The sequence below is a fragment of the Eschscholzia californica genome, unplaced genomic scaffold, assembly GCF_041429995.1.
Source record: "Eschscholzia californica isolate CP2 unplaced genomic scaffold, dmEscCali1.0.p SCAF_1, whole genome shotgun sequence".
NCBI lineage: Eukaryota > Viridiplantae > Streptophyta > Magnoliopsida > Ranunculales > Papaveraceae > Eschscholzia > Eschscholzia californica.
In genome coordinates, this window is record NW_028238198.1 from 62,839,231 (window position 1) to 62,862,799 (window position 23,569).

The 23,569-nt window shown below is 36.8% G+C and overlaps 4 protein-coding genes across 13 annotated transcripts; all 4 read right to left on the minus strand.

Annotated features, from left to right (window-relative positions):
• Positions 1 to 5,124: 5,124 nt before the first annotated feature.
• LOC147568102 (protein NUCLEAR FUSION DEFECTIVE 4-like) lies at positions 5,125 to 10,459 on the minus strand. The gene is made up of 2 exons (XM_086654541.1): positions 7,510 to 10,459; positions 5,125 to 5,434 (listed from the first exon to the last, which is right to left on the minus strand). The coding sequence occupies exons 1-2, from the start codon at positions 9,303 to 9,305 to the stop codon at positions 5,422 to 5,424; spliced, it is 1,809 nt and encodes a 602-aa protein (XP_086510667.1). The 5' UTR covers positions 9,306 to 10,459; the 3' UTR covers positions 5,125 to 5,421.
• A 983-nt stretch (positions 10,460 to 11,442) lies between these two features.
• On the minus strand, positions 11,443 to 13,312 carry LOC147568103 (protein NUCLEAR FUSION DEFECTIVE 4-like). Its single transcript, XM_086654542.1, has one exon. It carries the CDS (start codon positions 13,310 to 13,312, stop codon positions 11,507 to 11,509), a length of 1,806 nt encoding a protein of 601 aa, XP_086510668.1. The 3' UTR covers positions 11,443 to 11,506.
• LOC147568104 (protein NUCLEAR FUSION DEFECTIVE 4-like) lies at positions 11,443 to 17,616 on the minus strand. The gene has a single exon (XM_086654543.1). The coding sequence runs from the start codon at positions 16,943 to 16,945 to the stop codon at positions 15,170 to 15,172; it is 1,776 nt and encodes a 591-aa protein (XP_086510669.1). The 5' UTR covers positions 16,946 to 17,616; the 3' UTR covers positions 11,443 to 15,169.
• Positions 17,617 to 17,643: 27 nt separating this feature from the next.
• Positions 17,644 to 22,017, minus strand: ATRZ-1C (RNA-binding (RRM/RBD/RNP motifs) family protein with retrovirus zinc finger-like domain-containing protein). Of its 10 annotated transcripts, none has more exons than XR_015230956.1 (4): positions 21,887 to 22,017; positions 21,529 to 21,649; positions 17,846 to 18,800; positions 17,644 to 17,727 (listed from the first exon to the last, which is right to left on the minus strand). XR_015230956.1 is itself a non-coding variant. In XM_086654544.1 (3 exons), the coding sequence occupies exons 2-3, from the start codon at positions 21,637 to 21,639 to the stop codon at positions 18,015 to 18,017; spliced, it is 897 nt and encodes a 298-aa protein (XP_086510670.1). In that variant the 5' UTR covers positions 21,640 to 21,649; positions 21,887 to 22,017; the 3' UTR covers positions 17,842 to 18,014. The 10 variants fall into 10 exon arrangements, 4 of the variants coding, with proteins under 4 accessions (XP_086510670.1, XP_086510672.1, XP_086510673.1 ...); XR_015230957.1 differs by having other exon boundaries at positions 21,891 to 22,011; XR_015230961.1 differs by having other exon boundaries at positions 19,485 to 21,649; positions 21,891 to 22,001.
• Positions 22,018 to 23,569: the final 1,552 nt, after the last annotated feature.

Below are 23,569 nucleotides of genomic sequence, written 5' to 3' on the forward strand. Positions count from 1 at the left end.
ATCGTTACGTTTTTTTTTTCCAATGGCTTTTGGGACGCCTATCAACATTTCATTATCAATCTTTATGATGTGTTAACTTCAACAAAAAAAAATGGTGCTTTGGAGAAGCAAGAAAATTTTCCAAAGTAAAAATTTTTAAAGGGAAGTGGTGAATTTTAAAATTTTTAAAGAGAAACAAAGTATATTCTTCTTCTTCATCTCCTATCCATCAACTCTGACACCACCACTACTATTTTTCTCCGTTTTTTTTTCTTCTTCTTCTTCTCTCTTCCACCACCACCACCACCACTACCACCATCATTTATCCTTCTTATCTCTCTCTCCCCCTCCTCTCCTCACACTCCTCAATCCTTTCTCTTTCTATCTAATCTGGAAATTCGATTGGGATTTCCCACCCGTACCAACGGTTGAATGTTATCTTTTTTTATGTTTAATCTAGCGTTTTCCGACCTCATTAATGCTATCTTTAGCATGATCTGCATAAGAAAATGGATTGTTGTGTGCCTGCTACTTTTATAGATGTTATCGTCTTTATATCTATGAAGGTGACCTTGGTCACGGTGATAAAAGTGCATTTAGGATTCCTTAAGAATGATAGCTCTAGATGTTTTATTCGACCAGTAGGGAAAGAAGAAAAGATAATTGAGTGAAGTAAACCAGCAAACATGAAAAAGCATGACTACCCTATATGGTGATTAACAGTGAATATGAGTTTATTAAAGTTCTCCCATGAATAATCAAGGCAATCGGTGGGGAAAAATTTGGTAGATGCTCAATTTAGTAAGAACTCAAAGATAGGGACTGAAAGTAGTGAAAATTTCGGGGCAGAGAAACAAGTGGAGAAAGATGCACATGATAATGGAAATGTCAATGATTTGGAGGGAAGAAAGGAAATGTCGGATTTACAAGATTAAAATAGCAATTTAAATATGGGTTATTTCCCTAATGGCCCCCAACTTTGTGACCAGCTTCCCGCCTGGCCCCCTACTTTACGAGAAATACCCATATGGCCCCCTTCCGTTATAACACTGTCACTCTCTCTCCTCTATCATGTTTTCTCTCTCTGCCAACTCACGCCACATCATCTGTTACGCCACTTCACCTTTTCCGGCAGAGGTCGCCGGCCGGTCAAATTTCCGGCCGGCGACCTTCAAACTAAAAAAAAAAATTTATTTTTTTCTCTCTCTCTTTAAAAAAAAATCCATTTCTCTCTCTCTCAGATCTAGAGAGAGAGAGAGATGAAATTTTTTTTTTAAAGAGAGAGAAAAAAAATTAGTTTGAAGGTCGCCGGCCGGCGACCTCTGCCGGAGAAGGTGATGAGGTGGCGTAACAGATGATGTGGCATGAGTTGGCAGAGAGAGAAAACATGATGGAGGAGAGAGAGTGACGGTGTTATAACGGAAGGGGGCCATATGGGTATTTCTCGTAAAGTAGGGTGCCAAACGGGAAGCTGGTCACAAAGTTGGGGGCCATTAGGGAAATAACCCTTTAAATATCGACAAGAATCTTTCGAAAAAAATATCCTAACATCTCCGGTGGATTGTGATAATTCTAATGTGGGCCAAACGGGATTGATAGAGAGTAAGAGTAAAGGAGAAATAGGACCTAGACCCATTAATACATTCATGAGAAATGGTGCACCATTAAGGGGAGAAGAAAGTGGGTTGCTGAGGACCCAAGTGAGTCCTTTGATGGTAGCCGAGGATCATTTGGTGTCCAAGAAAGTCCTTCATGATGCGGGGTGCCCACATGATCATGAAGGTGACGACGACACATGTGAAGTGTTGGGTGTTGCCCGAGAATGAGAATAAAAGAAATATGTTAGTAAAGGAGGGGATTCGAAATTAACAGGGAAGATCATTGCAAGGGGCACTAGGTGAGAAGGAAGTTCTGAACTTTGAAGTTGGATCATTAATAAATCTAAAAATTGATGTCACTATGAAGAAAGGAGGGAAGAACGGTCGTAGGAAAAATTCAATGTCTATGAAGAATTTAGCTAGAAATAGCATCAGTGAGTGTTCTCATACGTCTGGTTTACTGGGAAATAAAAGGGACAGAGATAGTGATCTACCGGAGGAAGAAATGATGGAAATTGATGACAAGAGGAGTAGAGTCGACATGGGTAGTGAAGATGTGAATCAGGTAGTGGCTGCCAGCTCCATAATGCACCGACAGTTCTGGCCTTAAATTCATTCTTTTGAGCAGCAAAACCATCCATTGTTTTTCTGTCTGAAACAAAACTTTCACAAGTCATCAGCTTTTTGGATCAAAAAAATTTTATATAAGAATTATTTTATTGTGCTGACAATTGGATTAAGTAGAGGTTTATGGGTTCTATGAGATGATGACATGGATCTTGATATAATTTCATCTTCATCAAACCATATTCATGTTCGAGTAAAAGAAGTGGGAAAGATACCAAAATGGAGCTTGTTATTAATTTATGGTCCACCTTGTGTGAAAGATAATTCTGGGATTTTTTCAGAAAATTTAGTTCTCAGGTAGGAGACATTGGTATGTAATGGGGGATTGCAGTGATGAATGATGAAGAAAAGTGGGGAGGGAAAGGCATTAACAGGAAAGCTACAGAAGAGTTTAGACAAAAGATAGTTGATTGTAGTTTAATCGATTTGGGTTTTTTAGGTCCGACGTATACTTGGGAAAACGGAAGAAGCTTGATTATCATATTAGGGAAAGATTAGATAGAGTTTTGACAAATACAGTATGGAGACTTTTATTCCCATATGCTATAGTTAAACACTTGCCAAGATTTCATAGTGATCATGCACCAATGATTTTAAGACAGAGAGAGCAAAAATCAGAGGTAGTATCCCTTTTCGTTTTGAGAGATGTTGGACATTGCATAAAGATTTCAAAGGGTTTATGAAGGAAAAATGGAGACAGGGAAGAGGTGGGTTCACGGGCAAGCTTAAACAACTAGGTTTGGAGTTGAAAAAGTAAAGTAAGCGTTCGGTGGGGCAGTTATTTGAACAGACCGATGAAACCTTATTAAAAACACAAATGAGAGTTCCATCAGTTATTTGAACAGATAAAGGAGTACAACCGAATGTGTACACAATTATAAAAGAGGCTCTGCTATGCAAGCAGATTTCTCGGTTGGGAGCGTAAATAGTGAAGATCATGTGAACATACAAGTGGAGAAAGAATTGCAATACTGGAAACCACCGCCATCAGGTTGTCTAAAAATCAACTTTGACGGGGCGTTTTCAAATGATATGGCAGGTGCAGCTGTTGTGTGCAGTGATGAGGAAGGTAAGTTCATTATGGCTTCGATGAGGAAATTCAAATCTTCATCGACAATGGAGACCGGAGCTATAGCAGCTCGATTGGCAGTACAACTTGCTCTACCTATGCCAGAATATGAGTACATAGTAAAAGGAGATGCATTGACAATCATAAAAGCTTGCTCGAATGATAGGGAGGTTGTCCCATGAAAGATTAAACCAATTATTATGGAGATTGTCGGGGCGTTGCAAGGTTACAAAATACTACGTTTATTTTTTGCGATCGTGAGACAAGTAAGGTAGCTCATATCTTCAAAATCTGCTTGTGCTAATGTTTTAAATCAAAGTACGGAGATCTATCAGATTCCAAATTCTATTGTAAGTCAGTTGGAGATAGATTGTTCCAACATGAACTCAAATTCAAGTAGTTAATAAATTGAGGTATTAACCTCCTATCATTAAACAAAAAAAAGACAAAAAACAGTGAGCTTTAAGGATATTAAGATGATGTTAAAGAAGTTTTTAAAGGCACGCTTTGGGGGTGTTAAGGGCACCTTCTGCGAGTGTTAGACCCGCCTTCTTTACAATTCTCCCTTAGATTTGTGTTGAAGGCGCCTTTAACACTAATAGAGGGCGTCTTTAAAACTTCCCATGATCTTATACTATTGGTTGGGATCAACAATTATTGTGGTGCCTATAGAGCTTCTTTTAGATTTTGGTGTTCCGGTTGAGACTTGGCCCAAGCCATATAACATCTATAGGCACTCTGTGTTTGCCCCAACTCAAGTGACATAGGCAAATCCTTCACTTGCTTCAACCTTGTCTGTCATAGTGTCATATAGCTTCCCTGCAATTCTAGCATTGGAATAGAAAACCCTAGGTATATTTTTATTATCCCCCAACCAATATATGGTAAGTAATATTTGAGGCCAAATAGTTCAGAACCTCTGACGTGAGGATATTAGGTCAAATTGAGCATTGGAAAAGAAACCAAAGATCATTAGAGCGACATATAAGAATCATAAAACGATGATACAATTCTGTGCGGTAGTGTTCCCAACAAGGCCATGGCGCGGCGACACATCCGCTAAGTGCATGTGGCACGTTGGGCACCCTACACACAATCATGCTAATTCAATACCAAATTCGAACCACAACCCGAATGAACTCAATTGTTCTATCCAAACGATGCATCAATGTCATTCAATGTAATCATATAATCCCTAAAGAAATAGAAACTTCCACAAAATAAAATAATAATGCATGATGCAGTAATTCTAATAACCATGGAACTAGGCATTTGATGTATCGAAGAACAGTATGGTAACTATCTTCGCCCTGAAAATAGGGATTTTGATATTGTGGTACCGTAGGAGTGAATTTTATAGAATGTTCTTTTGGAAAGTAACATATGTAATAGTTTTGAACCCTAGACCTAGAGGGTGAAACCTAACAAGGTAACCAGTCGGCCAAGGGTTGTTGAACATAAACTTTGTACTCCGTATAATCTAAATGCGGAATACTTGAAATCAAATCCGTAATAAATAATTCAAAGCAAAATGACCAAATAAACAAAGACCACCCACTTGCATCTTTCAATTCACGAAGTTAGTGGAAACAAAATATCTATTCTGATGATATTATAGCGCAAACTTTTTGGACCATCATATATATGGATTTGGACCATATTTTGATAATTTATTCGAGGGAGTAAGACTGTGATTGCCCCGCCTAAGAGGTAATGGGGTTGAGATATGGAAGCTATGATCTATCTCTTAGATGGAGCCAAGATGGTATATTTAACTGTTGTTACTGAATTTGTTTTCTTTGAGGGCTTTTGGGCCGGCTATCGCATTTTATTATGGTTTTATATGGGTTAGATATTTATTCTATCTTGATGATGTATTAATGTAATAACAATTATGTAATTTTAACTACACATGGCACGATATTATGATGTTATACTGTTAATTGGGATCAACAATTCCTGTAGTACATATAGAACTTCATTTTAGGCAAGGTTTTAGAGTTAGGGTTGAGAGGGCCCAATTAATGTGATATGATAGGCACCCTGTTTTGCCCCAGTAAAGTGATATTGATGTTGGATTGTCCATAGGCAAATCCTTTCCTGGTCCCTGCTAACTCTCTTCATCTTCACTTGTTTCAACCTTGTCTGTCATATAGCTTCCCTGTAATATTCGAGGCCAAACAGTTCCGAACCTCAGATGTGAGGATATTAGGTCAAATTGGAAGAGAAACCAACAATCATTAAAGCGACATATAAGAACCATAAAACGACGATACAATTCTATGTGGTCAATGCTGTGTTAGTGTTTCCAACACAGCCATGGCATGGTGACACACCCACTAAGTGCATGTGGCATGTCGTCCGACATTAACACAGTCATGTTAAGGAAAGACGCGTACAGCAGAATCATATGCTCAGATTACTTTTGTCCAAAGGGAATAATCTAGTGAGACTAGGAATGTCGTACTAGTTGAGGAAAGTTAATGACATGACTTAAACCTAATTAATATACGAGGCCAGTAAGACATTAAAGTTTGTAATAATATGTATTGGGTATCAAACGGGTATAACATGATGAATATCAAAATCTTAATGGTTATAACAGTTCACTATTAGTTCGAACCATAACTGGGACAAATGAATAAGGTTCGGTTTGGTTCCTGCAGAAAGGAGGCATGGATTGATAACAAAAATTAACTTAATATTTCTATCCAAACGGTGCATCAATGCCATCATACACTTCCTAAAGAAAATAGAAACTTTCACAACAGAAAATAATAATGTATGATGCAGTAATACTAATAAGTAATAACCATGAAACTAGGCAGTTAATGTATCGAAGAACAGTAGGCATGATAACCAACGAATGACATTTTGATTTCGGTGGAAGTTTTGATCGCCCAAAAAATGAAACGTTTGGTTTCGATGGAAGTTTCAGTCGATCGAAAAAATGAAATGTTTCAGAGAAACGTTTAGGTCAGTGTGAACATCTTACAAATATACAAAAATGATAAAATATGATGCAATTAGGTATAACAAGATTATTACACGATAATGAAGCATAAAATTGATATTTCTAACAAATCAACATAATCTATTAGTTTGAGGGAGTATTAACAATTATACAGTTACATCTGGGGGTAAATTGAATAACTTTTGGCTATAACACCCAAAAGATAAGATTCTTCTTGATAAAGTGAATAGTTAACAAACTATATATATTAGTTTGAGAAGGTATCGTCAATTATACAGTTATATCAGGAGTGTTACTAAGATAAAATCAGTTTAGGCAGTTAAGTCAGGGCGGCAATCATTCAAATAGATTTACAATATATTAGAAACATAACATAAAAGTCAAGAGATATCTATGAAATGAAGATGAAAAAGATGAAGGAAGAGATACGTTTCTTGTATTAGTTTCTCTGAATTTTTTGCTAGATTTCTATTCAGTCGGTTGAAATTTCCATGATGTCATCTTAAATTTAGGTACCCTTTCGCGAAATTTCGGTCAAATTTCACAAAACTTCATTCCTTGATGATAACTACCCTCACTCTGAAAATAGGGATAATATTTTTGATATTGTGGTACTCTAGGAGTACGAAATTTATATAATTTTTTTGGAAGGTAATATATGTAACGGTGTCTAGAACTCGAAACCTAGAGACTAGAAACCAGCTCTATAACACTACAGCCGCGGCTTGTTGAATACAAAATTTATATAATGTAAATGCGGAATACTTGTAATCAAATCTTAATAAATAGTTCAAAGCAAAATGACGAAATAAACAATGACCACTTGCATACTTCGATTCACCAAGTGGGTTTATTAAAACAAGATATCTATTCTGATCTAACCTTGATTGAATCATTTCTATATAGTCTACTCATTGAGGTAGATGATTTTGCACTTCTCATATTATATATATAGCTATGCTTCCAAGATTACTGCTTCAGAACTTGTGGCCCATGTAGATACTTTCTGTAGTTATTTATCCTAACCCACAAGCTAACCTGCTGAGGCGCTGACCTATCTCTAAGGTTGATCAAGTTCTTCGCTAATACAATTCATTCATCGTTCAAAATATAGAATTTCATTATATTGCGAAATTATTCAAGAGACATTCATCAATGGGTTACAATTTTCATTCCAGAGGTTAGAAAATATAATTATAACGGACCATTATATAATCACTGTAAACAAATGGAAATTACTAGAAATATGAGGATCCAATTACCGGTCAAGAGGCTTGCTTTCGTACCAACCATCTTTTGACGCTGAAATACTCGCTGTTTCTTCTGTGTTGGCCGTGGCTTCTACCATCTCCACCCGTTTGAATTTCTTATATATATCGCCTTTATAGAATTTGCGGGTCCTTATTGCCAAAACAAGAGAACTTAGAACTCCTACGAAAGTTGCAGCGGCCATTATAATAAAACATACTCTGTAACAATGTTTTCCGATGCAGCTTAATTCGTTCCCTGAAACCCGGGTAAGTCCTTTAATCCTTAGTTGTTTCAATGCTTCTCTGTCATAAAGCTTTCCTGCAATTCTTACATTGAATACAAAAGATCCTAAAGGAATCGCCAAAATTCCACAATTAAACAATGTCGAGTAGTATTTAAGGCCAAAGAGTTCAGATATAATGGTGTAAATTAGTGTTACTTGTGCACCGAAAAAGAAGCCGATGATCACTGATGCGATATAGAGAGAACCGGGAAATGGGAAGGCAATGAGTATGTGAGCGATACAGGAGAAGAAAAGAGCGACTGACAATATAAGCGGTCTCGGAAATCCATACTTCGACAGGAGGTATTCAGCTACGAAACCAGTACCAACTCTTCCAAAAAAGTTCCAAATGCTTACAAGTGATAGAAATGTGCTAATGGTAAGAGTTGGGTAGCCAAGAGACTCACCAATCTGACCCAAGTTGTCAATCGCAGTTAGACTCGTACCTGCACCACTAAAAGTCCCAATAACAACCAACAACATGTCAATACTCAAAATAGCCTGCAAGATCGTATAATCTTCCCCTCTCTCTGGAGGACTGAAGATATCAGAAAACAAAGGCGAAATTTTGGATTCTTGATATTCTAACACCCGTGTGGTGGGCAATGGCGAATCAATGGGAGCTACACTTGATGGGATACTATCAACTGTTATCGATGTTGGGTACTCAAGGGTTTTCCTTTTCAGATTCCAAAGCACAAGCTCTTGTTTGACTGAGACGAAAAGAGGAAGAATGAGCATTATGCAAGTAGCAATTGCAGTGCCAACATATCCAGCATGGGAGAAGGCTTTCTGTTTTTGAGTCAAAGTAATTACCATTAGGAATATAGCTAATGAAATTGAGATAAAGAGATATTTGTAAAAAGCTCTTTGTTCATTTGGTTGTCGGACAACCTTAATCTCCCTGACGGTGAAAAGAAAGCAGATCAAGATAATAGCTGGAAGCCAAGCAATCAAGAGGATTAGAGATTTAGCGTCATTACCATAGATCGCTAGGAAAAGTTGGGTCATGACAGCTCCACTGAGGCCTGCACAGCCTTTTAATAGCCCGATCAATAATCCTCGGCTCACTGGGAAATTCACAAGAAAGGTAGTGAGCAAACTTGTGTTGGCGAAATTCTGAGAATTAGCTCCAATGCAAATGTATAAGCACATCTGCCAAATATGAGGTTTTGAAATATGAGCAGTGACGGAAAGCCATAACATGAAGTAGCCAGTGAAGTTCATTGCTGCACCAACTAGAAGCGAAAACCAGGGAGGAGTAACCTCAGCAAGCAGACCAGACAGAATCCCAATAGTACTTCCAAGGTCCTTGAAGAAAGCGAGCCAATTAAGGGTCGTCTGGTCGTACCCAAGAGATATTTTGATCTCTTTCGAATAGATCCCAAAAACGTAAGCTGAACCAGCACTGGACATGATAAGGAAAGTCGCATACATCATGAACCATCTGCCTCGGAGTACTTGAGCTGTAAAGTGAATAATGTCGGTCGACCTACCACCCGTTCCATACCCTGGTTGACCCATACTTCTCCTTCCTTATTCTTCAGTTTAATAGTCTACAACAACATAAACATACACACACATATCTATATACAGAAAGAGAGAGAGAGAGAGATAAGGGCTTAATGGGGAAGAAGCAGAGTTCTTGTTTGTTTTATAATGCTAGATTATTATATACAGCCATCTTTCAAGTCAACTCTATAACTTTTTAGGTTATTTCCAAATAGATAGAGGACATGTATGGTCAGGCAAACAACTTTATGCAAAACTATTTAAAATTGACTCCATGATTCTGTTACTTATCCACTAACAAAACCAATAGTTACTGAATAGTGTTCAATTAACCAATACCCAATCTTACTTTTACAAAAAACTAAGTTAACCTCCAAAATCATCTGATGGTAGAAAATGATTACCTTCCATGAAATTTGGTACTTCATATAACCTAGTAAAAAAAAGGCATATTTTGGTACTGAAATGATAATGAAAGACCCACTCTGAATATTTTATTAAAAGACATCTAATTTCATCATGAAGTAGCACTATTGAATTAAGAAAATGAACAAATCATATACCAGGTTAGTGATTATAATTATGATCAAGTGATTCAGTGTACTTGCATACCATTGGTAGACCACTCCATGAGTGAACTCTACTTTCTTCAAAGTTCTATTGCACTACTTATTTTGCATCTTGAAATGACCAGCACTATTTATTTGCATCTCGAAATGACCACTTTCTATACAACCAACAATAATTAATGCGTCCACCACCCTTTGGTGTAACGGTTGGACACCCCTCTTAAGTCCATGAGGTCGTGGGATCGAATCTCGGTGGAAGCAGTTTCCATCAAGATTTATCTTATGTAATTTAGGCTATAAATAATGTAATAATTTGTCGGGCTTTTTGGCCTCGGGCTATAAATAATGTAATAATATAAATTAGCCGGTTATCGTGCTTATTACATCTGTATGATGCATTAATGCCTTGTAACGACGAACTTAGATCGTTGTCGAATTCTCAAAAAAAAAAAAACAATAATTAATGCATTTCAAATACAAATAGATGGATAATCACACAAAGTATCACTTTGAGGTTCTTTAAAATCCATCATTTTCTTGCCATATTTTTTAGAAAATATGGTCATATAGCGATACAAAAATTATCTCAAAGAAAAATCAGATCAGAAATTATTTTAATAAAATAATACTATTTATGTTATATCGACGGTTCCTTTCGGATATTATTGTTCACTCAAGGGAGAGAAGACAACTCTCACAACCACCTAACTCAATATAAAAATAAGAAAAACAATGTATAAACGAAGTACATTTATACTTTATTAATTGGTTTAAAAGATGAATGTTGTTGTTTCTCCACTTAACCACTCAGGTAGCTTCTATTATTATAGTATAAGCTAAGATAAATGCGATCCAAGTCATATTGTGGTTTTTGAGAGTGAAATTATGGGCATAGATCCGTCGTGATATAGTAGCACTTAAAAGTTTATATCCACTAAAATTGTAAGAAGATTACCTCAGATTCAAATAATGGAATTTGATTATGAGCTTTTGACTTAGATATATCATAGGTTTCCCTGTTATTCTAGAGTAGCAGAAGTATATTGGGTTCGATTTTTGTAATTTAATTGCTCCTATCATGCATAAGTTAGGTAAGAAAACATAGAAATCAAATCAATCCTAAAAATTCCACACAAAGGATCATTACCTAGAACATCAATCTTTCAATTTCAAATACTGAAAAAGTCAGCAATGTATATCCTCAAGATCTAAAAATTCTAAACCATCAAACCCTAGGTCTTAGGTTTGCAAATTAAGAAAAACAAGGGAAAATGAAAAACAACCCATCACCGAAAACATATCCAGTTATGATTTTATACATGTACACGAAATGATTGAGCTGTTGTAACAAACGGTCGATAATTTGTGTGAGCCCTAATTGAATAAGGTAATGAATCAGAGTCAAGTAGTCAACCCGCATTTCGTAACATTAAACAAACATTTTGTGTTATTAATTTTGAAAGCGTAACCAATGAGGTAAGTTTGGAACCCGTAACCCGGGATCAGAAACCAATTCTTGTTATTCCTATGTCACACCGAACCAACATTTCCAATGAGAAAAATGCAAATTATGTCAAAAGTTGCAGAAAAAAGTCATTATATTTTAAAATTATTAGAATAACAACCAAGGACAGATAATCATTTTCATTTGCATCCAACAGGCTTATTTTCGATCTCGCTATAAGTAGACAAAGCTATATTTTCTGTTTTAGCTTCTTTGGCCATGGCTTCCTCCAATCTAAACTTTTTATATATATCACCTTTGTAGAATTTGCGGGTCCTTATTGCCAAAAGCGAAGAGCTTAGAACTCCGACGAACGTCGAAGCTGCCATTATAAGAAAACTTACTCTGAAACAATGTTTTCCAACACAACTCAATTCATTCCCTGAACCCCTGCTTAACCCTTTGAAACTCAGTTGTTTTAATGCTTCTCTGTCATAAAACTTTCCTGCAATTCTTACATTGAATACAAAAGATCCTAAAGGAATAACCAATATGCCGAAATTTAACAATGTCGAATAGTATTTGAGACCAAATAGTTCAGATATAATGGTATAGATTAGTGTTACTTGCGCACCAGAACAGAAGCCAACGATTACTGATGCGATGTAAAGAGCACCAGGAAAAGGGAACGCAATGAAAATGTGACCGATACAGGAGAAGAAAAGGGCGATTGACATTATAAGTGGTCTTGGAAATCCATACTTTGACAATAGCCATTCAGCCATGAAACCAGTACCAACTCTTCCGAAAAAGTTCCAAATGCTTACTAGTGATAGAAAGGTGCTTATGGTAAGAGTTGGGTAGCCAAGAGACTCACCGATCTGACCCAAGTTGTCGATTGCAGTTAGACTGGTGCCAATTCCACTAAAAGTCCCAATTATGATCATTAACATGTCAACGCTCATAATCGCCTGCAAAATTGTATAGTCTTCTCCTCTCTCTGGAGAATTCAAGATATCAGAAAAGAAACTAGAAATTTTCGATTTTTTATCTTCCACTACCTGTGTGGGGGGCAATGGGGGACAAATAGGATCTATAGTTGGTGGGATACTACTATCAATTGTTACTGTTCTTGGGTTTTCAAGGGCTCTCTTTTTCATTTTCCAAAGTACTAGCTCTTCTTTTATCGACACGGCCAGAGGAAGAAAGAGTAAGAAGCACGTAGCAATTGAAGTGCCAATATATCCGGCATGGGAGAACGGCTTCTGTTTCTGAACTAAAGTGATTACCATAAGGAATATAGCTAATGCAACTGATATGAAGAGATATTTGTAAAATACTCTTTCTTCATTTGGTTGTCGAACAACCTTGATTTCACGGACTACGCAGAGAAAGCAGATCAAGATAACAGCAGGAAGCCACGAAATTAGGAGGATTAGAGATTTAGCGTCATTACCATAAATCGCTAGGTAAAGTTGGGTCATGACAGCTCCACTAAGACCGGCGCATCCCTTTAATAGCCCGATCAATAATCCGCGGCTCACAGGGAAGTTCTTCAGAAACGTAGTGAGCAAACTTGTGCTGATAAAATTTTGAGAATTAGCACCGATGGAAATGTATAAGCACATCTGCCATATACGAGGTTTGGAAATATGGCCAGTGGCTGAAAGCCATAGCATGAAATAACCTGCAAAATTCATTGCAGCACCAAGTAGAAGAGAAACCCATGGAGGAGTTAACTCTGCAAGCAGACCAGATAAAATCCCAACACTACTTCCAAGATCTTTGAAGAAAGCAAGCAAATTGAGGGTTGTTTGATCATACGACAAAGATTTCTTTAACTCTTTAGAGTAAATCCCGAAAACGTAAGTTGAACCAGAACTAGACATGATAAGAAAAGTCGCGAACATCATGAACCATCTACCTCGGATTACTTGAGCTACCAAGCGAATAATCTGAGTCGAACCGCCACCAGTCCCACTCCTTGGCTCAGCCATATTCATCATTTTTCTTCTTTCTCTTGACAGTCTAAAACACCAAAAAGCTATATATATATATATACATAGAGAGAGCGAGAGATCTAACGGACAAGAAGCAAGCACCTTGTTTTTTAATGTTGAAAATTATGAAGTCAGACACTTTCAAGTCAAAATGGTATTAACATAGATAATGGACCAGTGTATTCATATAAATTTGGAAACTCATTTAAAATCAACTTCATAATTCTGTTATTTATGCACTGAATCTAAAATTGATGATTATCTTCCATGAATGAACATTAAGAACTATAAAGTTATACCCAAATTTTCTTATGACACAATGATTACCTTCCATATAAAAAAGATTTAAATTTCATCATTAATGAGCACTAATTGAAAAAAGGATTGACCAAATCAAATACCATATTTGTGGTCTCGATTTAACCAACAACAAATGCACTCAAAGGTATCTCTTTGAGACATTTTATCAAACACCTGATATGAATCACTGATATCATCCCACTTTTCTCATACAAAAAGAAATTAAACATGTCCCATCAATGAAATTAAACAATAACCCAAGTTTTGAAATTACAATCTTAACTTTTTTTAACCTGGGTTTTGATCAAAAACTTTCAACATTCAAGGATTCTTCAAGAATTCAAATTGAAACTATAAAACAAAGAAAAAAAATAACATTAAATTAACCTTATGAAACTCTTTCACTGATTAGAACTTGAATTTTTTGCTTCAAATGAAACTCTACCCAAAATAATCTTGTAATTAGGTATTCCATTTGTTGGTCTTTATGTAGACGTTACTATTTTTCCCCCATTAAGAGAGAAAGGGGGGGAAAAGCCAATTTAGAGTGGGCCAGTTGAGAGTGAAGTAGAATATAAAAAGGAACTTATATAAAGTGGAAATGACCTAAAGTGAAAAATATCTTTTAGTATATAAGACACATATCAATACCTTTTAGAAGCGGTTTCTCCAAAATTATTTAGTATTTCTTATGAAATAACCCGAAAGAATGGTTGGATCGAACTAGTTAAAACTTGAATACGACAAAAATATGCGTTAAAAACTTTAACTTGTTTTTCCTTCAAATTCTCGGATGAGACAAACACCATATTTTTCTCTTATTTTCGCAAGTAAAAAATGAATCTCTTATGTCAAGAATATATTATTTTGGTCAAGTATATTGTTAATGATATTTATAGTTTTATATTGATATTAGAAGTTATATAGAATTTGTTCCTTTATAATCAGCTCATATGACAAGATTGATGATGGATTAGCCCCAAGATAAAACTTAAATACGACAAAACTGGTTTCAAATTTAACCTTTTTCTCTTTAATTGTTAAATTATATACCGCTTTTTTTTCCTCTAAATTTAGTTAGTATAAAAGAATTTATCATGTCTAATAGAGTTTTTCACTAAAAAAAAGGAAATATTTATTTTAAAAAAAGAAAATATTTACTTTAAATATTTTATTCGGTCTAACAGAGTGTTAATAGTAATATTTGATTTACTTTGTATCGAATATTAAAAGTTATACATAATTTATTATTTTATAATATGCTCATATGAAAAGACTAGCGACAAATGTAGCTATAAGTTAAAATCAGTGACTATTCACGACTAACCTGACGACAACCCTCTTCTACGCATACAAGGGTTGCAAATTCTATATTTAGGTATAAGTACCTTTCTCGTGAAGAAAAAGAATTCACATGATTGTGTTGCCTTCTAACTCATGTCAACCTAATAATCAACAAGAACCTCTCTTCATTTCTTGCCCACTTCAACATTTCACCTTATTATGCAATTCATCATTACTCTTATAGTGTTACCCATTTAATTCAAATCCAACGGCTAAAAATCATTGTTCGCCTCGCTTACTTTCGGTGTCATCAACCGACAAACCCATCTCAGATTCTGCAGTATTATTAGCCGTTGCTTGTTCTCTGTGTTTCTTATAAATATCACCTTGATAGAATTTCTTTGTCCTTGATACCAAAATAAGTGAACTCAAAAACCCAAGAAATGTCACACTTGCCATTATTATAAAACATAATTTATAACACTGTTTTCCAATACAAGTCAATTCCTTCACTGATTTTCTATCAAGTCCTTTACTCTTTAATTGCTTCAATGCTTCTTTGTCATAAAGTAATCCAGCAACTTTAACATTGAATACATAAGAACCAAGAGGACTAGCCAATACACCACAATTAAACAATGTTGAGTAATATTTCAGACCAAATAGCTCAGAGATTATAGTGTAAATTAGGGTTAATTGAGCACCATAAGAGAACCCGATTATCACCGACGATATGTAAAGAGAACCCGGAAAGGGAAAGGCGATAAATATATGACCGATACACGATAATAGAAGGATAAATGTCATAACTAATGTTCTTGGAAAACCCCATTTTGATAGAAGAATTTCAGAGATGAATCCTGCACTAACTCTTCCAAAATAATTCCAAATACTAATAAGTGAGACAAATGTACTTATTGTAAGAGATGGGTACCCTAAAGATTCACCAATTTGACCTAAATTATCAATAGCACTAAGACCAGTACCAAGTCCACTAAAAGCAGCAAAGAAAAGCATTAACATGTCAATGCTCATTAAAGCCTGTAAAATTGTATAATCTTCTCCTCTCTTTGGGGGTTTAAGAATATTAGAAAAGCAAGAAACTTCATTTTGGGTTTTGGGTTGTTGATCTTCATCTACCACTAGGTTTTGGGTATGGTTTTGGGTTTGGTTAGTGGGTAATGGAGTTGAGGAATTAAGGGTGTTTTTCTTTTGATTCCAAAGAACAAGCTCTTCTTTAATGGCAACAAGTAATGGAAGAAAGATTAAGAAACCAATAACAGTTGCAGTAGTTACATATCCACCATGAGAGAAAGTTTTTACTTTCTGAATTATGATTATGACCATTATGAACAGAGCTAATGCTAATGAAATAAAGAGAAATTTCAAGAAAATCTTTCGTTCATTCGTAACTTTAACGACTTTCATAGGTCGGATAGTATAAACGAAGAAGATAGATATAACAGCAGGAAGCCACCCAATAAGAAGAATTAAAGATTTAGAGTCATTACCATATATGGCTAAGTAAAGTTGAGTCATTATTGCTCCACTTAATCCTGTAAATCCTTTCAAAAGACCCACCATGATTCCTCTACTTTCAGGAAAGTTCTTCACACATGGGACTAGTGAACCTGTATTAGCAAAATTCTGAGAATTAGCTCCAATGGCAATGAAGATACACATTTGCCAAACTTTGGGTTTAGAGATACGGTTGGTTACTGAAAGCCAAATCATGAAGTAACCAGTGAAGTTCATGGCGGATCCGACAAGAAGAACGAACCAAGTTGGAGTAATTTCAGCAAGCAAACCAGAGAAGATTCCAATGCTAGCACCAAAGTCCTTGAAGAAACCAAGTAAGTTTAATGTTTGTTGATCATATCCAAGAGTTGTTTTAATGTCTTTGGAGTAGATACTAAAAAGGTAAGTTGCACCAGCACCTGTCATAATGAGGAACGAGGCGAATAACATAAACCATCTGCCTCGGATTAACTGTAATGTGAAATGAATAACCACCGACGAGCCACCACCGCCACCATCTATCACTCCCTGCACCATATCTCTCTCTCTTGTATTTCTTTCTCTCTTGTTAGAGATGTAAAGATGAAAATGGAAGAGAAGATGGTTTTGAGATTTTGGATAATCGAAGAGGATAAAAGAAGCTGAGATGTTTTGTTTAAGAGTGGAAATGGTTGAGTATTTGGGGAAGTTATATATTAGTTGAAAGGTAGGGATAAGAATGCTAGGATTAGTTGTAAATTTATCCAACTGATCAGTGAAAGTTTACACTCCATATCTCGTTCAGGGCAGTAAATCTCCAGGGGCGGAAAAGGACCATGACAGCTACCCATGGGTAGTATCTTCATCCGAGGGGCGACGCAGATGGAAAATCCCACTGCATGTCAAAGCTATCGAGTAAGCTCGCCTGCTCGAGCTGACTGCTTGCCAAAATCAAAGAAAGCCAAAGGGGTAGAAAGAAGCCAGATGATCCAAAGAGGTAGACGTGTGCCATTATGTGTGGGGTAAGAATGAGATAAGAAAGTGAGATGAGAGCCTCTGGGGTTGTCCTTTTAGTCTATGTTTGGTGTGATGGCCATTTCTATCTTCTTTACTACTTGTCTTTTCTTGTGCAATTGCCAAAATGGGTTTCCCATCAACCTAACCCTCAAATTATAACCATGTTCATTGTTTTGGTGTGATTGTCATTTTCTATCTTCTTTACTACTTGTCCTTTCTTCTGCTGTTGCCAAAATGGGTTTACCATCAACATAAGCATGTTCTTTGCTTTAACCGACTCCGATATTTCATGTTTATTCTACATATAACATGTAAACAAAATCCTTCGGGATCAGATTGTAATATTGGTTACTCCCAGATTATAACATCGGACTCCTGATCAGATTTTAATATTGGTCACTTTTTCAAGAGTCTTCACATATTCACAGATAAACAAATTACTGAAAAAACATTAAGATTGATCCCATCTATCTGTCTGCCTGTCTGTCTGATGTTACTAATCACTTCACCACTAGAAACATTCTCTCTCTGCGAAACAAAAGTAGTCTAAGCTAGATATCAACATTGTCTTAAAACGGTTCTGGTTCAAACAAATGTTGTTTACGTCTCTCTAATACCGATCGTCATAGGATGAGGGCCTTCCTCCTCTGCTTGGGCGATCATAGGGTCCTGGCCTCTCTCTGTAACTCCCTCCTTCGTAGCGTGCCGGCCCTCCACTACCATATCTGTCAGCGCCTCCACCTGCACCACCCCTTGGGGCGACGTCCCTGTCATAGGGTCTCTCCTTGCCATATCCATTCTGAGGGTACTTGTCTGAGGCCCCATATCGGTCACCACCTCCAAATCGATCACCTCCAGCTGGTGGTGGGTACCTGTCCCCTCCTACATAACGATCACGGCCTCCATACCTGCTGTCTCTGCTTTCAACGCGATCCCTATCACCATATCGTCCACCGTCATACCGATCATCAACGTAGCGATCTGCTCCAAAGCGATCTCCACGGCCACCACCACCACTGAATCTAGGGCGTGAAGAAAATCTTCCTCCGTCACCACCAGCTGAAGGACAATCTCGAGCCCAATGACCAGGGCGTCCACACTTAAAGCAATCAGATCTCCCAACATCTCCGCCACCGCCACCACCACCACCCCCATAGCTGCCACCACCCCTGTCCCTTGACGAGTAGCCACCACCATAACCATAATCTCCACCACCACCACCACCGCCTCCGCCTCCTCCACCACCCATTTTTGGTTGGGCCTTGTTGACTGAGATGACCCTTTCACTGAGCTCCCTGCCATCCATCTCTCTGATTGCATCGTCCATTCCGCGTTGATCTGAAAATGTTACAAATCCAAAACCACGAGGACGTCCTGTTTCTCGGTCCAACATAACCTACAAAACACTAAACAATTAGTAAAGTACAAGGAATAATCTGAATCTGCAGCGAAAGTTAATATCAAAATAGAAGATGACAAGATCATTAGCAGTTTATTCAATTCGAGTAATTCAAACAAAATTAAATGAACATAATCAACAGATTAACCTGCCCTTCCTTATGGAAGGCAGGGAGGATCCTTCATAATTTAATGAGCATTACAAACCTTTGAATTGTATCTAAAACTGACTTAACAGTGATTTTCCATCAAGAAGTACTAGTAACCTCAGAGATTTTACATGCTTAGACAATCAAGAGCGAGGGATCAGAACAAAAAGCAACCGCCACAATTAAAATACGGAATGAGTTCTTGACTTCATTCTTCATATATACTGGAAGCATTGAAGAAAATAGCAAGCGCCAAATGGTATAAAAGAAACATATTATGAGTTAATGTTTCGACAAGGAAATCATTTGCAGGCATTATCAATCCCAACCTCATTAGGAACATTCGTATGAGACAAGATAATATTAGAACCTACAGGCAATATATATAAAGTTAGGGCCTAGAAGCAGAAGAAAAATAAACAATCAAGTATGGATATATTGAATAAAAAGGAGATAATTTCAGCATGTAAGATTATAAGATAAAAATTGATAAGCACATTAAGGCATAATAAAGCATAGGTGAATGTTCTTACTCAAAATAGCAGACTCTGCACAACAACATATCTGATCTTAGCCTGAAATTTTCAACTATACCAACTATCCCAACTTCCCAAAGCTTAAATATAAACACATTGTGTCAAAGACTTCAAGAATTCGGGTCAATCTAACTTTTAAAATATTTCTCTTTCATCCGACAACTGAACACCTCTACATGAATCTCTTGTTTTAGGAGATCGAATAGGCATACTTTGCTTAACAATACTCATTGTTTCAAGCTGATTCATAGTAAACCAAACAACTTCTTCAATTTAGAAAAGGCAACATGGGTTCCTTTCCACGAGCATCAATCTACTGAGAAACTCAGCAGCCCTCACATATACTGTCACTAATAAGTTACGAGTTGAAAATTTTACCTATTACTAATACTTTAAGCACATGACCACTGACAAGTCCAGACTGATGTATTATCACAAGTAACTACTTGCAGTAGACAAGCCACGAGAGAGTGCAGACTGCTCCAACAATCAATCAACTCTGATAACTGAGGAGGATCACAGGTTCGGGGCGACGATAAAATCAGACAGACTGAGAACTACAAGCTTCTGTTTTGGAAGGACTAATTTCTTTTCAAGCGCAGACCCACCACAACTGAAATTGTAAGTAGGTCGTTGTCTTTGTTAGAAGTGCAAAGAGAGTTAAGTTTGTTATCTGGCCTTCTGATTCAGCTCCACAACTTGAACAAAGTAATAGCAGGGGCTACACGGAGCAGAACATCGCAAACAGCAAACAGTACGTAAGCAGAAAAATCAAATTCAAGCTCTATACTGCTACTAGTCAATAAGGATAAGATGGCACACAAACTGCTCTGTAAGAGTCAGACTGAACATAACGGAATCTTCACCATTCTGTTACACAAAATGCTTCCTCAGAGCAATAACCAGTCTTTATCACCCACAACTAATAGCACAAACTACTAACACATAGCAAGCGGACCCCAGAAATATGCCAAATCTGCATTTCATTGTTTTGGAAGACCACTGGGTTATAGACTTGGCAGCAGCAGAGAAGTAATTTCATGCCATGATAAACCACACACATTTCCAGGCCAAACAGATGAAGCGTTACTTTAACAATTTATATTTATTTCTACTCAAAACAAACTATCATGTCTTTTTCAGTACGAACCAGCACAAAGACGCAATGCGAATCTGAGGCGATGCCTTCTCTAAAGGAAAACCGCCGTTTAAATAAGTGAAATCAGCAAAGTCGCTCTCTTAGAAGTTGAAATAACCACATGCAATCTGTTTGCTGGTATTTGCTTATGGGAGCAGTCAATCTTCCTTTGATATTGTATGTAAGCAATCTACTATTTACTGCTTAACAAAATTAATCAATTCCTGTCCAGTGGCATCGTTCAACTCTATCTAGAGCTAGACCCTCTAGAAGGGTAGAAGCCGTTAAATTGTCTCCTCGTTTCGGATCGTTATAGTGACAGACTACCATCCTACTACAACTGAACTCTTCCCTTCTGGTGTCAATAGGGAGTATACCTGACCTCTTTATGTTTTTCATAATAACCTTGATCAGTTGTTTCTATATTCTCTACTGCCTTGGTTCATTTGGTAAAACAAGTCAAATACAACTGTATCAGACATCCGTACATCTAAATGCAACTGTGTTTCCTTATGCTACACGGGTAGATACTATTGCGAACATTTTCCCGAAAACTTAAACATCTGAACGAAAATGACATCACAAGAATTAAATCGAGCTTATGCAACTCGATGCAATCCATCTCATCAATTTTTTTTCCAAGAACCCATCAAAAGAACACAACCAGCATCACAAAAAGAAGCAAACACAAAAAAAATATTAATATAGTTGAAAGCAAAAGACTAAGAGAAAAAAGAAACATCATTACTAAAGAAGGGATGAACACCAAAACTGAATTATGGTAACCTACGGGAGAACCCATAAATCTTGTGTTTTGTCAGGTTAAAAAATAGGTTTTGTCAGCAAAAAACTTAGGGTTAATGCTTTTTAAAGCGGATTTATAATGGAATGAGGATAATATACCTGTGCTTCCAGAATTTTTCCATAACGACTGAATGCATCTTCAAGCTGCCTATCCGTAGTATCCCAAGCCAAACCTCCAACAAAAATTCGATATTCATCTTTACCAGCCATTTCAAGAATCCTACAAATCAGCAGAAATAACGAGATAAACAGTAAACATATAATTCATCAAAAAATAATACCAAACCCTAAAATGGGAAACCTAAGAAATAGGGCAAACGAAGCAGTTTCGCAATCAATCGAACCTTAGAAACAATGAAACAAGAGAAAACAGATACAGGCAATCAATACTCCTAGTAAACCCTAAGGTAAGTAACGATCAACGAAGAACAAGAAGAAAAAGAACAAGAACAATTACCGACCAACTTTGCCCTCTTTCTCTCTCTCTCCCGCGAAGTGTTGATGTGAGAAAGTTTACGACCGAAACCCTAGATGCAGACCTACTTGTTATGAAGATATAGGTTGTTGAATATTTTCGCCCAAACGCATGTCACCCTATTTATACCGAAGTAATTTTATAGCCACCACCTCCTTTTATAGGCACCATCTTTATTCCAATCTTTTTGGAAATTTTAAATGCACTCACCACTTTTTTTTTTTTTTAATTAAACCATAATTCCATTCATAAGTGATGACAATCACAAGATTACATAATAGATAATTATTCCTCTAAGAACTACATGAGAGTTACAGATCTTTCGAATGTAAAGTGCCTCAAGAACGGAAAGGAATTGACAAGACAGACTCAAAGAAAAGACCCTAAAGGTCGAAAAAAGATACAAGATCCTTAAGACCGAGAATGAAAGACCCAAAAGCACAAATTAAAGATCCTATAAGATCATCGATAATGTAATAAGATGAAGTTTGTATGATGATACTAGAATTGATACCAATCCGATGAAATATTACTTTGTCAAATCTCGTCGTGTGATTTATTCTTTTAACCCAAATCTTCGTAGTTGTTCATGTACGAACCAGATCTGAAATCCATCTTCTCTTCGTAGGTCGACTTTGAAACCTTTAATTTGATTAGTGTCTCTCATGATCATCTTCACCGATGGTATGAAACTCATCCATCTCTCTCTCAAAGAGAAATAGTAACTTCAAACTTAAACCTAAGACATAGAAAAATTAAAGAGAACTTCATCACATTCAAAACCGAAGGGGACTACAGCGAAGGAAGGGCTCATTTGCCGGAAAAACAACCAAAAACTAAGATCTCTCTCTCTAGAAAACGGTTACTGGAGTTCTTCTCTCTCTAACTTCTCTTAAGTTTTTTTAATTTACCACCCACTCACCACTATTTTTATAAACACTTTTTGTTCAAATTTGAAGGAGATGCAAGTGTATTTAACATTTCCAATTTTCCATCTTTCTTCTCCTATGAATTTCTGCCTAAGGGTTCGTTTGATACAAGTGGAAGTATTTGATGTGAAATTCATTTGTTTTTAACATGAAAGAAAGTCAAGTTTTTCTTACAGAAATTCAAATTTTGGTGTTTGATATGCCACAAGAAAATATGAAAGGAACTTTTGAAAACATCTAAAGGTAATACTGTCGGCACCCTCTTTTACCCATAGAGGGTGCCCGAACTGCAAAAAGGTTGGGCCCCGTTAGAAATGCCCAAATCTATCTCAATCTCTTTTTTTTAATGAAAGCTCTCATAGCAATAAAAAACCATCGCTAAAGATGGAAATGTTTACATGTGCACAATAAAAGGACTGTACCTGCTCATGGGGGGCCTGATTGGCATCTCTATAACAGTGGGTGATGTTCACACTCTTCCTTGCGAGATTTCCACGTATAAGGTCGAGATTGTGCTTTAACCTCCACGAGCAAGAATCTGGGTCGTTGGTTATTAGGTTAACCATAACTTCTGAATCTCCTTCCAAATCATAGCTATAAAGCCCCAATTTCTCACCCAAAGCAAACCTAGCATAAATCCCTTCAACTCACTATGCAGAGCCGAGATTGGATAGAATACTCCTGTGATGGAATCCACCACTTCTCCCCTCCAATTCTTTGTCGCCGCCGCCACTGC

What these genes read in the sequence shown, in the direction of transcription:
- LOC147568102 (XM_086654541.1), bottom strand. Translation starts at nt 9,305, where the DNA reads ATGGGTCAACCAGGGTATGGAACGGGTGGTAGGTCGACCGACATTATT.
- LOC147568103 (XM_086654542.1), bottom strand. Translation starts at nt 13,312, where the DNA reads ATGATGAATATGGCTGAGCCAAGGAGTGGGACTGGTGGCGGTTCGACT.
- LOC147568104 (XM_086654543.1), bottom strand. Translation starts at nt 16,945, where the DNA reads ATGGTGCAGGGAGTGATAGATGGTGGCGGTGGTGGCTCGTCGGTGGTT.
- ATRZ-1C (XM_086654544.1), bottom strand. Translation starts at nt 21,639, where the DNA reads ATGGCTGGTAAAGATGAATATCGAATTTTTGTTGGAGGTTTGGCTTGG. An exon ending in GAAAAATTCTGGAAGCACAG is followed by an intron (nt 18,801 to 21,528) that starts GTATATTATCCT and finishes AGTGTTTTGTAG; the next exon opens with GTTATGTTGGACCGAGAAAC.